The 16,614-nt window shown below is 37.5% G+C and overlaps 2 protein-coding genes across 2 annotated transcripts; both read right to left on the bottom strand.

The window, feature by feature from the left end:
• Window positions 1-3,264: 3,264 nt before the first annotated feature.
• Window positions 3,265-4,216, bottom strand: LOC145483144 (melatonin receptor type 1A-like). The gene has a single exon (XM_081461738.1). It carries the CDS (start codon window positions 4,214-4,216, stop codon window positions 3,326-3,328), a length of 891 nt encoding a protein of 296 aa, XP_081317864.1. The 3' UTR covers window positions 3,265-3,325.
• A 10,421-nt stretch (window positions 4,217-14,637) lies between these two features.
• LOC145481744 (melatonin receptor type 1A-A-like) lies at window positions 14,638-16,332 on the bottom strand. The gene has a single exon (XM_081460270.1). The coding sequence runs from the start codon at window positions 16,216-16,218 to the stop codon at window positions 15,235-15,237; it is 984 nt and encodes a 327-aa protein (XP_081316396.1). The 5' UTR covers window positions 16,219-16,332; the 3' UTR covers window positions 14,638-15,234.
• Window positions 16,333-16,614: the final 282 nt, after the last annotated feature.

Raw genomic sequence — 16,614 nt, 5'->3', positions numbered from 1 at the left:
TTTTCATTTGTAGAATAAGGAGATAAGAGCGATAACGACCCACAAGTCGAATTATCTTGATACATACCTGCGTTATATTTTACCGATTCAGGGGATAATCTGCAGTATTTTTTTCATTATTTCAGTACGGATAGGTTGTGCGGCCCATGTCAAAGCGACAAGCAATCCTCCATTTTTGCCTCGAATCCGAGTTTTTGACCTAAAATGTCTCGTCAGTGCTTGAAAGGTGAATAATTCAAGTCAGTAAGACAAACACAAGCTGTGACTGTCATGTCCGGCTACAATTTTAATTTCAATAACGTAAAGAGCTTGCTAGAGCTTTTAGTTCCTTCACTTACAATGCAAGGGTGTTATACCGACAAACAAGTTTGTTCCCCATTTACATCTTTTTATCAATTGTTTTGTCGCTAGTTACCGTAACCTACTTTCCGAAATTCTGTCTCACCTATTGTAGAGAGCACAAAGATACATTGCTGACTCAGCACATTTTTATTTAATGAGGAACGTTGAAAACAAATGAATATTATCTCAAATCGTGGTTTGTCTCGCACCTGCTTTAGACTTCATCAGGTAATTGCTCGAGATTGCATCCCATCCACAATAGATTACATTCAATTTAAATGCAAAATGTCAGATGTAAAAAGGGCTATGGGGAAAACCATAAAGTAACATTAGGGGACTTAAAGGCTTGGGTTTCACTAGCACATAAGAATAGGCATTAGCCGACATACACAGAAGCAGTAAGATGTTGATAATAGCAGATTTGCACGTTGTCGTCATTTGACTACAACTACCAGAATTCATTTGTTTTTTTCTTTATTATTGAAATTTTGAATTCCCAGTGTGGTTTAAATAACAATTGCCCTAATTAGCATAAGAAACAGAAAAAGTGAAGGATTCTGGTAGTTGTAGTCAAATGACGCCATCAGGCAAATCGCCTGTTAGCGTCTTTTATTTGGGTAATTTCCAACAAAAGGCGCTAATTATCAACATGTTACTGCGTCTACGTATGCCGGCTTATTCTTATACTTATGCGCAGGTAAAAACCAACAACGGCAATGAAAATGTTAACACCACCAAACAGAAGATTTAATAAGCAGTAAAATTGCTGTGCACCTGTGTTAAAAGACTTTTTGTATTTCTTTGTCGTTCTCTGCAAAACAACAAAGTGAAATTACCAAGTTCTGGGTATTTTGCAGAACGTGAGTTACGAAGACTAATTTATTATATTTTTTATTGGAATTGATCGTACATATTTAGTTTGAAGAAGTTTTTCAACCGATCGATATGCTGAACAGATCTAAATATTTGCGAAATTCAAATGGTAACATAATATACAGATTTACCCAAACGTAAAAGCGGGACTCCTGGGCCGCATTGTTCAAAGCCCGATGAGGCTAACCCAATTTTGATTGAGAAGTTTGAGAATTTGAAACTTGAGAATTTTGATTTTAGTTTTGTATTTTTTCAGTGAAGTTTTATATTTTTGCCTTTTGTTTTGATTTTGAATGATCTCAAAGTACACAATCATTTGTATAGATAAATACTTCGGTTAACTTTTAATTCTGGGTTACCATTAACCCAATTTCCGAACAGCCCGGCTCTGATTACAACAAATTAACTTGACATTAGCCTGCGATCCAATCGAAAAAAATAAATTGGGCAGCGGTCAGCTTTAAAAAACACACGACCTCGATGAGCTATTAACCTGAGCCCACGATATGGTCCGTGACACTGGTCAACGGATACCTTGTTTTGACAGGCGTCAATTGACCATAACATGGATGTCAAATATCAAAAACGTACGCCGTAAACCAGAACTTGGTATTAGTTGGAGTGTGGCCGCCATGTTGTGCGACGTCATCGTCGTCGTTGCTGCTAGCCATATTGACCATGAAAAAACAGTTGCATGGGTTTTCGTTCCCGTGTATGCATGTGGCTCTGTTCCTATAGTTATGGTGCGTCGCTTGGCGGCTCCTCGGGCCTCCGGAGCTCTGCTATAAATCCCTTTTAACTGGGCGTCGTCCTTGGCGCTGTCGTCTTCATTGCTTCAGGTCCCTTTGTAAATTGCTGCTTCCGGTGCCGCGATCGGTGATAGACATTCGTTGAGATATCTGTTACTGTTACTGTTAAGCTTTTCTTTTTTATCTGATCGCTTGTTTTCGGAAATGAATTTTTGGTGCCTTCTGTCCACCCCCATCAGAGTTGCAATATCTTAAAAGGTTCGTTGAAGGCGGCGCTTTCCAAAGTTGACAACTTTGCACAGCGCCACCGTCAACGAGAGGAAACCGCTCCCTCGCGCTTACTCACTGTTAATTGAAAAAAGAAAATCAACAAAACGACATCACCCGCAGGCTTGCGTCGCGAGCAGGAATGCACCTTAATAAACATTGCAACTCTGTTGGAGGTGGACAGAAGCCACCGAAAATTCAATACAGAAAAAAAAAAACAAAAAAAAAACAGATCGGCTGACAAAAACCTTAATGAATCACTGCAATTTGACGATTTCTCCATTTTCTGGTGGTTAGCCCTTGTGCTGTAACCTTCTGTGCTTATAATGGGTGAAAATCCACACATAACGTTTATTTTAAGGATATATTTTTCTTTTCAAATTTCGATTGCAGGTATTTGTCCATGTAGTTTAACTTTACCGTAGTTAAAGAATAAGATCTAGTTGAGTCATATGCACTGAATTATTATTCAACATTCCTAATTTGGATTTATTTAGTAAGAAAATTACTGATTGGTTTTTATCTCTGCTCAAGCAGAAAAAGGTTGCCGTGAAAAGGAAATCGTAGTTGACATGATTGTGAGAAGGGTTTCAGGCCCACTTATGTTTTTTGTTGTTGTTTTGTTTTGTTTGTTTGTTTGTTTGTTTGTTTGTTTGTGTGAAAAAATTAAATAATTAAATAATAAGAGTGCTCTAAAGTTGGGGATCACCCAACCCAATTTTGAATTATAAGCATTTAAAGCTTAAACTTAACAAGGATGGTAGTATTGATACATTAAAGTAGAAGAGCTAAAAAAGCAGCAAACTATTGTTGGCCACCTTAAAAGAGCAGTATATTAAGCGGCCATTTCTCCGATGTGCGAAGTTACTTTTAAGTCGAAGAAATCTCCAAGTTATCAGTATCTAAGTTAGTAGAGGACTGTGTAAGATTAAAGACAGATTGTAAACTGCGAAAATTTGAAAGTAAAATGCCCGAATTAAATTTCTGACTTAACTCAGAATAATAGCTTTTATTGTTAGGCCGTTCGAGTGGACCCGTTGCTGTCCTCGATCCTCTCACCAGCTTTACAGAGGAGCAGTCGTCGAAATTCTCGCCTAAAGAGGGGATTCATTCCTGCAGATGAAAGGATTTAGGGTGCATGACATATTGACGAGGAAAGTACATAACAACTGGATATCTCGTGGCATTCTGGCTATGACATGGAAGCGCGCTAAAATGGCAATGACCCACGCGGGTATCCAACACAGCATAAACGCGAAAACGATGACAACCAGAGATCTGCAAATAAGAGTTTCATGTGTGCTGACCCCCGTCACATCCCGATTGTTGCTTGGAAGAGATTGTAACACTCCCATATTGTGTTTCTGGATGTGTTTTGAAACCTTCCTGTAGCTGAATACAATAACAATTAGTGGGAAGAGTAAAAACAAGCCAACGACAAGAAAGTAACGGACAATGTTGCCAAATTCTCGTAGATGTACGTTCATGCACACTGCATAGCCAGGCACGAAGTGAAAATCTTGTAAGCCCGTAAGACGCACGGTCAAAATGTAACAGGCAACAAACATCCACGCAGAAACGATTAAAATGAGAGATTTTCTGTTCGGAAAGAATCTCTTATATTGTTGATCCGTCCTGCATATTCTCACATATCTGTTAATGGCCGTCAAACCCATGGTAATAGGTGAAACATAGACGACAAATTGGGCCATGAAGGCGTGCATCTGGCAAACTGTTCCTCCAAAAGGCCATCTGCCTGAAATAAGCACCCCGGTAGCCAGAGGCATAACAAAAATGGCGGACAACAAATCGCTGATGGCCAAAGCGACATTGTAGACGTTGGTCGAGGTACGAAGTCTTGTATTTCTGTAAACAGAGATACAGACTAAAACATTTCCCAACAGGGATAACACATTTAATAAAATCATAAAGCTGGCTTCCAAGACGGTCCAAAAAACACTTCGTAAATTAAGCTCGTCAGCCATACCGCCAAAAAAGTTAGAGTGAGTTGCAAAATGACATTTTCTACTTTGTTTAGCAAGTCGTGATCACGTTCGGTTGTCAAAGAAATCATATGTGATTAAGTTTTGACGGACTGTATGTGTACAAAACACATCAATCTCTCATTTTAGCTGTTATTTTGTTTGTTCGCAAAGAAACAAATTAGTTTGATATGTGAAAGAGGTAGTAAATATTTTTGCCCACAAGACCTCCAGGAGTCGAGTTTTTGGAATTAATGCTCTTTCAACATATCTGAACGATAAAAATTGTATTTTAGAGTTTTTTTTTTTTTTTAAAGAGGCGAGAAGCAACAAAATTTTACATAACTTGAACTTCAAGGCGTTATCCGCTCAAATCAGCTCCGCTAAAAGCAGATGGTTTCGAACTTTGTTGTTGTTGTTGTTTTTTTTTTTGTCGAAATCCTGAGCGAATTTTGTAAATTTTTTTAGATATTTCAATGCATCTTTAGTTTTCTTTTTCTTTTTTTTTTTTTTAACGTATTTACTTGAGGAAGGTACCCGAGGAAGCTGTGGCCTTAAGGCTCGCTCACTCGTGTTCCTTTATTGCCCTAAAGAAACTCAGAAAATGCTTTTCATTTCTAAAAAAGCTAATTGCAAATCAATTGGAGGATAAAATTTTGAAATGCCTTAAGTACTTTCTGTTCTCTGAATTACAATTAAGAACTGATTCATAGCAAAATAAGAACTTTAATTCGATCATACTTTTAAAGGTCCTTTGAGAACCCTCTAGGAAACTTTGTTTTCAAAATGGCAGTAAGAGGAGTAAACTTAGTTTCTATATATGCCTGATTTTTGTGAATGTATTCTCAAGGCATTAAGTCATCTCTGAATATTTAATTTTTGAGCGCAGTAACCCTCAGGATCCCTAAACATCTGATACAGAAACCACTTGGAAAGTGATTATCTTATTCCCTTAGACAAAAACAAAAGTTGCTCAATGATACAAGTGAAAGAAAGTAAAAGAAGAAACACGGAAGAGCATCTAACGATGGTTTTAGGATATCTGATATTTCTAACAGTCTCCTAGATTTAACGATCTCGATCTTACCATTTCGTGAAAGTACAAGAAGAAAGGCTTTTGTTAGGGTTACACGTTAGCTAGAGTTTATAAAACAATTATATAGCTATTGTATCAGTGTTATTTCCCTACTTTAAATTGTAGCAAATGTTTTGGCTACAATAATCTATTCAAATGGTTGCTTGGGATTTTAACCGGAAAGATAGAGTGTTACGAAAAATTGTCTAAGTCTAGTTCTAGAGCAATCTAGAACCTGAAGTCATTCAGCCGTGACCAATTTGTATAAGAACATTCCAGAACATTCTGATCCTTATGTAATTACTCAGATTAGAAACTGTGTCAAACTACTTAACTTAGTTCCAAATAGAAGTTTTTAGAACTTTAAGCCTCATGTATATTAGAGCGAGCATTTCTTCTGTGAGAGAGATTGATTCAAATTTGAAGAAGCTTAGTGCTGTAAATTCGCGAAAGTTACCTTACGGAAATAAATTAGTTTGTTGCTGTTACCAGCGATCCTGAGTTCTGTCTGGAAACAACCCTGCTCTGCAACGATACTCGTAACATAGCGAGAATATTAAAATAAATTAAATCACGGGAGGTGATAAGTGGAAAGATAAATATCACTTTTATCTCATGATTTTAATAAATTTAAAGCATATCGAAATTCCATCATAAACGGAAGGTAGTGGCATGAATAATCGTCCAACAATTCATAATAGGGTGGTTAATAAATTGTCATATCGCACTTCTTAAAATAAATACCATCGAGCTGTAAAAGCCACCAACACAGCACATTAGGGCTTATTACCATAAACGTCATACTCTGAAAAATATCGCATGAAAACATTTCGGGATTCGCGTTTCATCATGTTTAAGAAATCGTCGTTTTTGTTACTACATCTTCCTTAAAACCACAGTAACCACTTAATAAGTTACAAAGCTCATTGTTTATGAAATAAGTGTTTTTCCTTGAAGAAAACTGAACGTAGCGGTTGACATATTCGATTCAAGATTAACGTTGCAATTCAATTTTACGATTTAGGCATCAAAATTGTAAGAATATTTAGTAGCGTATGCAGCGCTCCCACACGCCTTAACTAAAGGCGACGAGAATTAATAATACAAGTAACATCTTTTTCCTCTAGAAATAATACTTAACATGGTAGTCTGAAGATTTTATCTCAGTTGGTTCGAGATACTTTCTGTTAAAATTTCATTGGAAATTTCATAATCAGAGGTGGAATAAAAGGGAAAAATTTACACGCAAGCGTTCAATAAAATGCAGGTTATTTCATAACTTACAGTATTGTTTGCATGTGGTACTTTGAAAGACTCCCAATGAGACAGAATTGTTGCTAAGACGCAGAAATTTTGTGAGGAGATTAAAATTCTTCAAAACTACATCTGCAGCGGATATCCTTAGTTTTCCATCTGTAAATATTGATTGAAGAAATGTTGCGCTGTCCCTGTTGAGCTGACCATAGACTCTGCGTGATACAAATTATATGTCACAATTCAAGTGGCCATCATTCAATGCTGAACAAATCTTAATCGCTTGGCAAAGCCTTAAATTTTTGTAAGTGCCTTACCTGATGTAAGCCAAAGCATATTGGAGCATATTCACAGATTGCAACGCATAAACTATCATGAACATGTAAGGGGATGGAAATTTGACCGTTAAATACATGGATCCTCTTTCAAATTACAATTCAAGTGGCCATCATTCAATGCTGAACAAATCCTAATCGCTTGGCAAAGCCTTAAATTTTTGTAAGTGCCTTACCTGATGTAAGCCAAAGCATTTTGGAGCATATTCACAGATTGCAACGCATAAATCATCATCAACATGTAAGGGGATGGAAATTTGACCGTTAAATACATGGATCCTCTTTCAAATTACCTTTGTCAGATGGATCCGAAAGATGGCTCAGACGTCTGCACTATTTGTGGGAATATTCATCAACGTGGGTGGAAACACAATGGTGAATCTACTTTGACAAAACCGCATTCAAGAACTCAGTACGTGAGCCAGCTCAGCTTGGAAACGTTGCATTGAGATGCGAATTGCGATTATTTGTCTTTCAGACAGATGCAAAATAATAGACACACAAACTGCTGACAGCCAATCAACAAAAATATTAATAGCAAACTCGGTACCAGGGCCTTTGATTAATTCTGTGGTTAGGCTGTCTGGCCGATAAATGCCAAGTACACGACATGTTTGAAGGTTTAAACAAATTTACATGTTTTCCGCTCACATCACCTGCTCCAGTCATCAATTTCGTGTGTTTTCAAACATGCTGTGCGTTTATAAAATGGTTGGAAGAAACACCCGGTGAATTTAGGCTAAACGAGTAAATGTGTAATGAAACATTTAGATAAATTTTTGGCGCAGTTTCCAGCTTCTTTACCCATTGTATAGGGTCATTACGTGATGTTTTCAAAATAAATATTTGCCAAAACCACCATCAATCACTCATAAAACCAATGGATTCCTTTTTTGGACCTCCCGTTCAGTCAAAATAAGTGAATGAAAGAGGGCAAAAACTGAAAAAGCGAGATGGCTTTTTCAGTTTTTGCTCTCAAAATATCCGGTTTTTCGAATTTGATATTTTGTTTCTGTTGCGGTTTTCATGTTTTAGCAAATAAGTAGCCGAAGCTGGGTAGAACCTATTGAATTATATTACTTTCATTCGATACGAAAATGATGAATGCCTGCAAGCTGTATTGGGAAGGGCGTTGGGTTTTCGGTTTTATTGTTTTGGTCATGTTTTTATATCCAGCTTTTCGATTTTGCTACTTTATTTCTGTTGCGGTTTTCGTGTTCAGTTTTTTGTAGTGCTCGGGTTTTGGGGTTTTGGTGATAAGAAAAGCTAGTGCTTTCTCGGTTTTGTTACTTCCAGCCTACTGTTTTGTTTTGTTTTGTTTTGTTTTATTATTTCCAGAAACCGCTCTCTTTAGGGGGTCTTTACTGGCCAGGTGCTAATCGACTTGGTAGCCAAACGAGTTTACCTTCAATTATTCTACACCACCTTCCTTTTTCAAAAAAATTGGATTTGTGGATTTGAATCATCTTGCCTACACCTAAAGGGAAGGCGATGCCTTTTGCATGCTCAAATGAGGGTTTTCGTCTGGAAATTAAGATGATTTCCGTAGAACATTTGAGCAATAATGGCAAAAATTAAATTACCAGAAACACCTCAAGGCATGGTAATATTTTGAATACAGTTGACAAGAACTTATCAAGACTTTAACTCTCAAGCTGACCCCGCGAGAGAAAATTGAACCTGAAGGTATTCATATTTTAACTGATTGAACAGACGTTCCCCGTTAGTTAAAAACACAACAACACACGCGTTAAGCATTCTTACGAGGTTTGACAATAACTTTCTAGAGAATTCTTGAGAATTTAATCGGAGAGTCACTTGGAGAAATGAACTAAAGGGAGTTGGTTTAAATAGTATTCCAAAAGTTACCGTGCTATGAGTAGATTTTTGGTAAATAAGTTTTGCACTTATTGCTCGAACTTTGAGCGGAATCAGTCTTAACATTCATAACAATTAAGTGCCGTTTTGGAGGGAAAATCTAGCAGGCGAGGGATTAACGGAACGTAACCTAAAAACGGTTTGGCAATGATTTCAGATGAAAATATCTTGTCTTATAAGTTTTGAAAGAATTTTGAACAATTCTCGATTTCCATTAGCCAAATATTACAAATTGTAATGTTGAATTTGGAATAAAGAGGGGAACTCATTAGGATAAGTTATGTCTCCTCAGTGAAGACTTTCGAATTATGGTAAGATCAAGCAAAGCACGAAATAACAAAAAACACTTGTAAGCAGGAAAATTAATAAACAACATATACACCGAAAAAGGCAATCTGAACGCTCATATCAGAAAACGCACACCAGTGCTTCTTTGACTTTTCGCTTATCTATACGCACTTCTATTTGGAAGCACACATAAGCACAATATTTATATTGGTAGGGCAAAATGTAAGGTACTCCGAGCCATATTTTTCTTATTTCCCTAAGCACAGAGCAAGTTTGAAGACTACAGCTGCTTCAGCCAGCCAATGAGAGAGTTTGTTTCTTTTTTTTTATTATTATTATTTTCCGCCACCCTGTAGCTAAAGTAGTCTGAAAGGGTCAATTAAACGATGAGAGACAATGTGTTAGCTACGTTAATGTTGGGTGGGTTAACAAGACACGACATTTACCACTGTTAACTTCCCACGTAGCGTCCGGCGAAGTTCAATGTTGGACCTCTCCGGTTAATCAACTGGATCCGTACATGTAATATTTCCCTCTCTGAATGTAAACACAAGTACAATTGATTTAAATCGGTGTCTTTGAGTTCTTTATGTAAAGGTTACAGTGATGAAAGGGCATGAATAAACCGATATCGAGAAAGACTCCATAGAGCCAGTATAGTCTGAATATGACTGAGTGTTTTAAGGGGCTAATTTAACGCAGCTGTTGCTAAAACCGAGAGATCAAAAAAACTAAAAGTATGAAATGCTTTTTCTGAAACCTCAGCAATGACAATGCTTTATTTTATTTTCTTTCTTTTTCTTTCTTCTTTTTTTTTTTTTTTTTTGCCGAATTTATTGCCAAATCGCAAATTTTCGCTCATGGTCCAACTCTCATTTCATGACAAAAAAACAGCAAACGCCTTCAAGACACGTGCTTAGCATCATTAAGATGAAAACGAACTAATAACGATCACGCGTCATCAATATCAAAGGTTAATAACAAAACTTGAAAGTAAGGGAAGGTGTTATAAGTATTCCAGTGTCCGTATTACGCCTTTTTGATCTGTTTGTACATAATGTTTTCAGTCCGAGAAAAATACGAAAGTAATACACTGATCTAATTTTCGTTTGTAGAATAAGGAGATAAGAATACTAACGACCAACAGGTCGAATTATCTTGATACATACCTGCGTTATATTTCACCGACTCAGAGGATAATCTGCAGTATTTTTTCGTTATTTCAGTATGGATAGGTTGTCAGGCCCGCCATGCCAAAGCGACAAACAACGCTCCTTTTTTGCCTCGAATCCGAGTTGTTGACCTAAAATGTCTAGAGTGCTTAACCGGGTGAATAATTCAATCAGTAACACAAACAAAAGTGGTGAATGACATCTCCGGCTATAATTTTAATTTCAATAAAGCAGAGAGCTTCTTAGAGCTTTTAGTCTCTTCACTTACAACGCATGGGTGTTATATTGACAAACAAGTTTCTTCCTTCCATTTACATCTCTTATTAATTGTTTTGTCGCTAGTTACCGTAACCTACTTTCCGAAATTCTGTCTCACCTATTGTAGAGAGTACAAAGATACATTGCAACTCAGCACATTTTTATTTATTGAGGAACGTTGAAAACAAAAGAATATTGTCTCAAATCGTGGTCTGTCTCGCACCTGCTTTAGACTTCATCAGATAATTGCTCGAGATTGCCTCACATCCACACTGGATTACATTTAATTTAAATGCGAAAAGTCAGCTGTTAAAAGGACTATGGGGGATACCATAAAGCAACATTAGGGGACTTAAAGGCTTGGGTTTCACTAGCGCACAAGAATAGGCATTAGCCCACATACACAGAAGCAGTAAGATGTTGATAATAGCAGATTTGCATGTTGTCGTTATTTGACTACAACTACCAGAATTGATTTGATTTTTTCTTTATTATTTATATTTTGAAATCCCAGTGGGGTTTAAATAACAATTGCCCTAATTAGCATAAGAAACAGAAAAAGTGAAGGATTCTGGTAGTTGTAGTCAAATGACGCCATCATGCAAATCGCCTATTAGCGTCTTTTATTTGGGAAATTTCCAACAAAAGGCGCCAATTATCAACATCTTACTGAGTCTGCGTATGTCGGCTTATTCTTATGCTTATGCACTAGTAAAAACCAGCAACGGCAATAAAAATGCTAACGCCACTAAACAGAAGATTTAATGAGCAATACAATGGCTGTGCACGTGTATTAAAAGACCTTTTGTATTTCTTTGCCGTTCTCTGCAAAACAACAACGTGAAATTACCAAGTTCTGGATATTTTGCAGAACGTGAGTTATGAAGACTTATTTATTATATTTTTTATTGGGATTGAACAAGTTTTTAAACCGATCGATGTGCTGAACAGATCTAAATATTTGCGAAATTCAAATGGTGAAATAATATACAGACTCACCCAAACGTAAAAGCGGGGTTCCTGGGCCGCATTGTTCAAAGCCCGATTAGGCTAACCCAATTTTGTTTGAGAAGTTTGAGAATTTGAGAATTGAGAATTTTGATTTGAGTTTTGTACTTTTTCGGTGAAGTTTTCTGTTTATATTTTGGTCTTCTGTTTTGATTTTGAATGATTCAAAACTACACAAACATTTGTATAGATAAATATTTCGGTTAACTTTTAATTCTGGGTTACCGTTAACCCAATTTCCGAACAACCCGGCTCTGATTACAACAAATTAACCTAACATTAACCTGCGATCCAATCGAAAACAATAAATTGGTCAGCGGTCAGCGTTAAAAAACACAAGACCTCGGTTGAGCTATTAACCTGAGCCCGCGATATGGTCCGTGAAACTGGTCAGCGGATACCTTGTTTTGACAGGCGTCAATTGGTCATAACATGGATGTCAAATATCAAAAACGTACGCCGTAAACCAGAACTTGGTATTAGTTGGAGTGAGGCCGCCATGTTGTGTGACGTCGTCGTCGTCGTTGGACGTACGCGCCCGCGATCCATGCCGCTAGCCATATTAACTATGAAAAAAGAGTTGGATGGGTTTCCATTGCTGTGCATGGATGTGTTTCTGTTCTTATAGTTACGGTACGTCGGTTGGCGGCATTTCGGGCCGCCGGTGCTCTGCTATAAATCCCTTGAAAGGTTATTTCAGTGGAGTGACCTGTCATTCCACTGAAATAGAACCTGCACTGAGATTTTTGTGAAGCTTTGCCTATTGATTGTTTATATTATCGGAACTTAAATTTTGAAATAAAAATGAGGGGTTGCCATGTTCGTTTAGGAGCAACAGCACCTTGTCTATACCGATATAAATCCTGATAATAGCACCATGATTGTAGTCATGATTGCTTGCTAAATTCACGTTTCCGGCGATTGCTTTTTGTTCAACACTGAGAATTGGTCCATATTTATTTTACACAGAGAAATTTATTACTCAATTCAAAACAACGGAAAAAATGATAGGTCACCATACTCGTTTGCGAGAAAATGACGATTTACCTCTATGGCGAGGTCCAGCTGTAAAGAAAAAGCCGCCATTTTTTAATGCGCGCGCGCTAATTACGCGAGAAATTATGCGCACTAAGGATGCGCAATGCAATACTGGGGAATGACCTTAAGCTAACCCAGAAAAAGGTAGAATTTTGATTTGAGTTTTGTAACTTTGCGGTGAGGTTTCTGTATATTGTTTGGCCTTCTGTTTTGAGCTTTACTAATCACCATATAGACAAAACAAAACAGCAAAATGCATTTGTATAGAAGAAAAAGTTATAATTCGATTAACTTTTAATCCTGGGTTAGCGTAAACCGGCTTCCGAACAATCCTGCCCTGTTTCCAACAAGCTAACCTAATATGAACCCGCGATCCAGTCGATAACCTGCACTTGGCATATGCTGCACATTTTGATCTATTTTGTATAGCGTACTCTCAGGATAAGTGAAGCAATTTAATCATTGTTCATCTGTTTTTTCATATATATATAATAATATATGTGTATATTTATATAATCATATTCTATACTGTACGTGGCCTCGGTCCAAATCACGTTTGTTGTACGTTCTGATGTTTCAGACAACAGCTGATAAAGCTAGTACCTGTACCCACTAGAATTGTAAGAAAATCGCCATAAAAAAATTATAGATTAATAAAGCAAGAACTAGCTGAAATAAAAATAGGAAATCACAACGTGTCTAGTTCGTGAGAAAAACAGACTAAATTTAATTAGTAATTACGTGAGTAAATAGCCCTGGCCATGCCATTTTATTTGGCGTATTTTGTTTGCTTAGTGGCGAGGCATTGGTATGTAACAGAAAATAGAGGACTGTTGTCAAAACAGTCCAAAATTATCGTCAGTAAAATATTGTAAATAAAACACCTATTGACCGGTTACCTCCGCGGCCATTATTTGGTCATGCCGATAAGGGTTTCATTATTGCCTTTACCCCTATTAAGCGGCCACCCAAAATTTAAGAACTTTGTTTTGGAGAGGGCGATGGCAGATAAGAGTCCAAAATTGCATGACTATTGATAATTCAAACACACGTCTATCATGATTGTACTCAATTGACTCCATGTTCAGCAAGAAATTTATAGCCCGATAGTGAAAAATTAAATATTCAAGGTACACCAACCTCTATATAAGCGGCTAGCCCCATTAAGCGGTCGCCACCCATTTCCCCGAGGGTAGCCCACTGTATTACATGTAAACCAAAAATAATTGCACAGCGCGAAAAGAGCTAGGTATGAGTTTAGCGTTACAGTATTATGCAGGGGCATGTAGGTAGCGGTGGTCGATTAAAAGATAACAACAAGGGCAATGGTAAATTATTCATTCTTTTCATTTCTTAATTTAATCTCTTCCTACTCAACACGATTGTGTGCTCCCAGTGATTCCAAGCCTTACGGAGCCTTACGTATTAGGATAGAAATTGTCCCACCCCTACCCCCTAAAATGGGATGACAGATTTGCGTGACGAACAAGGAACCGCTGCAAGCAAGGATTCAAGCCATAAACGTAATGTTTTGGTGTAGTGCAAAGCAAGCAACTATCTACGAATGACTTAGCCGTTTTTGACTTATATGCAGTGGTGATCATATGTGTCGAACGAGGGTCACAGATTCATCGTATTCGACCGTTAAATAAGTTGGCAGTTGGCGATGTACATCGGACGTTATGTAAACAAAAGCAAACTTCTGCTTTATGTGCGACGAATGGTGAGAGAAACACGTCAAATCGGCTTTGGACCTGCCTTTTACAGCAAGTAAGGTTAGAACATTTCGAAATGATCAGCTCTGTGTCTATTTCAACTTAACATAGGTCAAGTCATGTGGCGCATGCTAAAATATACGTCTATCCCGTAAATTGAAATTTGACGACGGATGGTCAAATATTTGCATTTTTGACGTACTTTGAAAAGCTCTCGCGTCGCTCACAATCATTTGCCCAAAGAAATGTTTACAGGAATCTGTAGACCATCCTTCTGCAATTCAACCACCAGAAACTTGGTCCATTTGAAGGTTTCGCACATGGTGAAAATTAATTATATTCACGAAGTACTTTTAAGTGAATGAAATACTTGTCTTCGAAATTTAATTATTGTGCACCCAAAAGACAACGCAACATACCCTAAAATCAACCCAGTACACATTTAAACATTGCACAAAAATATTTGAGTGTTTTAAAGACGGAAGAATGATGTGGTTTTGCATGTGAGGCTCTCAAACTTATTTAATAAAATGGTGCGTCAAATTAATGACGATTTTAGCGGAATTTGGTAATTTGCATATTTCAAAAAAACTATCCAGTAGTTTTTGTCATGCCCTAGCCTATCTACCATAAGAATATGAGCGAAATCGAATTTTCCACCCTTGCCGCGAAATTAAGAATTTGTCTGATTTTTACGGGCAGGCACTCTTAAAGCTTAAAATTAACAAGAATGGTAGTATTGATGCATCAAAGGAGAAGTGCTAAAAAAGCAGCAGGCTATTGTTGGCCACCTATAAAGAACTGTATATCACGCGGCAATTTCTCGGATGCGCGATGGTACTTTCAAGTCGAAGAAATCTCCAAGTTATTAGTTTCTAAGTTAGTAGACGACTGTGTAAGATTAAAGACAGATTGCAAACTGCGAAAATTTGAAAGTAAAATGCCCGAATTAAATTTCTGACTTAACTCAGAATAATAGCTTTAACGGGTGATGGTGTCGTCAAAAAAGCGTGTTAGGCCTTCGAGTTGACCCGTTGCTGTCCTCGACCCTCTCTCCAGCTTTACAGAGGAGTAGTCGTCGAAATTCTCGCCTAAAGAGAGGATTCATTCCTGCATAGATGAAAGGATTTAGGGTGCTTGACAAATTGACGAGGAAAGTACATAACAACTGGATATCTCGTGGCATTCTGGCTATGACACGGAAGCGCGCCAAAATGGCAATGACCCACATGGGTATCCAACACAGCATAAACGCGAAAACGATGACAACAAAAGATCTGCAGATGCGAATTTCGTGTGTGCTGACCGCCGTCACATCCCGATTGTTGTTTTGAAGAGCTTGTACCACTCCCATATTGTGTCCCCGGATATGTTTTGAAACCTTCCTGTAACTGAATACAGTAACAATTAGTGGGAAGAGTAAAAACAAGCCAACGACAACAAAGTAATGGACAATTTTGCCAAATTCTCTTAGATGTACGTTCATGCACACTGTATAGCCAGGCACGAAGTGAAAATCTTGTAAGCCCGTGAGACGCACGGTCAAAATATAACAGACAACAAACATCCACGCAGAAACGATTAAAATGAGAGATTTTCTGTTCGGAAAGAATCTCTTATATTGTTGATCCGACTTGCATATTCTCACGTATCTGTTAATTGCCGTCAAACCCATGGTAATAGGTGAAACATAGACGACAAATTGTGCCGTGAAGGCGTGCATCTGGCAAACTGTTCCTCCAAAAGGCCATCTGCCTGAAATAAGCACCCCGGTAGCCAGAGGCATGACAAAAATGGCGGACAACAAATCGCTGATGGCCAAAGCGACAATGTAGACGTTGGTCGAGGTACGAAGTCTTGTATTTCTGTAAACAGAGATACAGACTAAAACATTTCCCAACAGGGATAACACATTTAACAAAATCATAAAGCTGGCTTCCAAGACGGTCAAAAAAACACTTCGTGAATTAAGCTCGTCAGCCATACTGTCAAAAAAGTTAGAGAGAGTTGCAATAGGACATTTTCTTCTTTCTTTAGCGAGTCATGATCACGTTCGGTTGTCAAAGAAATCGTATATTATTAATTTTTGACGGACTTTATGTATACAGAAGATATTAATCTCTCATTTTAGTTGTTATTTTGTTTGTTCGCAAAGAAACAAATTACTTTGATATGTTTGCTTAAACTGATAATCATCCAAGTTAGTAAAGAATGTGAGTTGCTCAGGTCAGTTCACGGACAATTTGTTGAATTTCCCTGAAAGCTGCCATGCTGCTATTAAAATTTTCTTTACAGTTTTCTTGTCATCTTTAAGCCAGATTGCAAAGAAACTTAAGTAATGTGTTTTTTTTTTTTTTTATAGCAAACACCTTACTATTTG

Source organism: Orbicella franksi, chromosome 3, assembly GCF_964199315.1.
Source record: "Orbicella franksi chromosome 3, jaOrbFran1.1, whole genome shotgun sequence".
Classification (NCBI taxonomy): domain Eukaryota; kingdom Metazoa; phylum Cnidaria; class Anthozoa; order Scleractinia; family Merulinidae; genus Orbicella; species Orbicella franksi.
This window is presented reverse-complemented; position numbering and strand designations above follow the sequence as displayed.

What these genes read in the sequence shown, in the direction of transcription:
- LOC145483144 (XM_081461738.1), bottom strand. Translation starts at nt 4,216, where the DNA reads ATGGCTGACGAGCTTAATTTACGAAGTGTTTTTTGGACCGTCTTGGAA.
- LOC145481744 (XM_081460270.1), bottom strand. Translation starts at nt 16,218, where the DNA reads ATGGCTGACGAGCTTAATTCACGAAGTGTTTTTTTGACCGTCTTGGAA.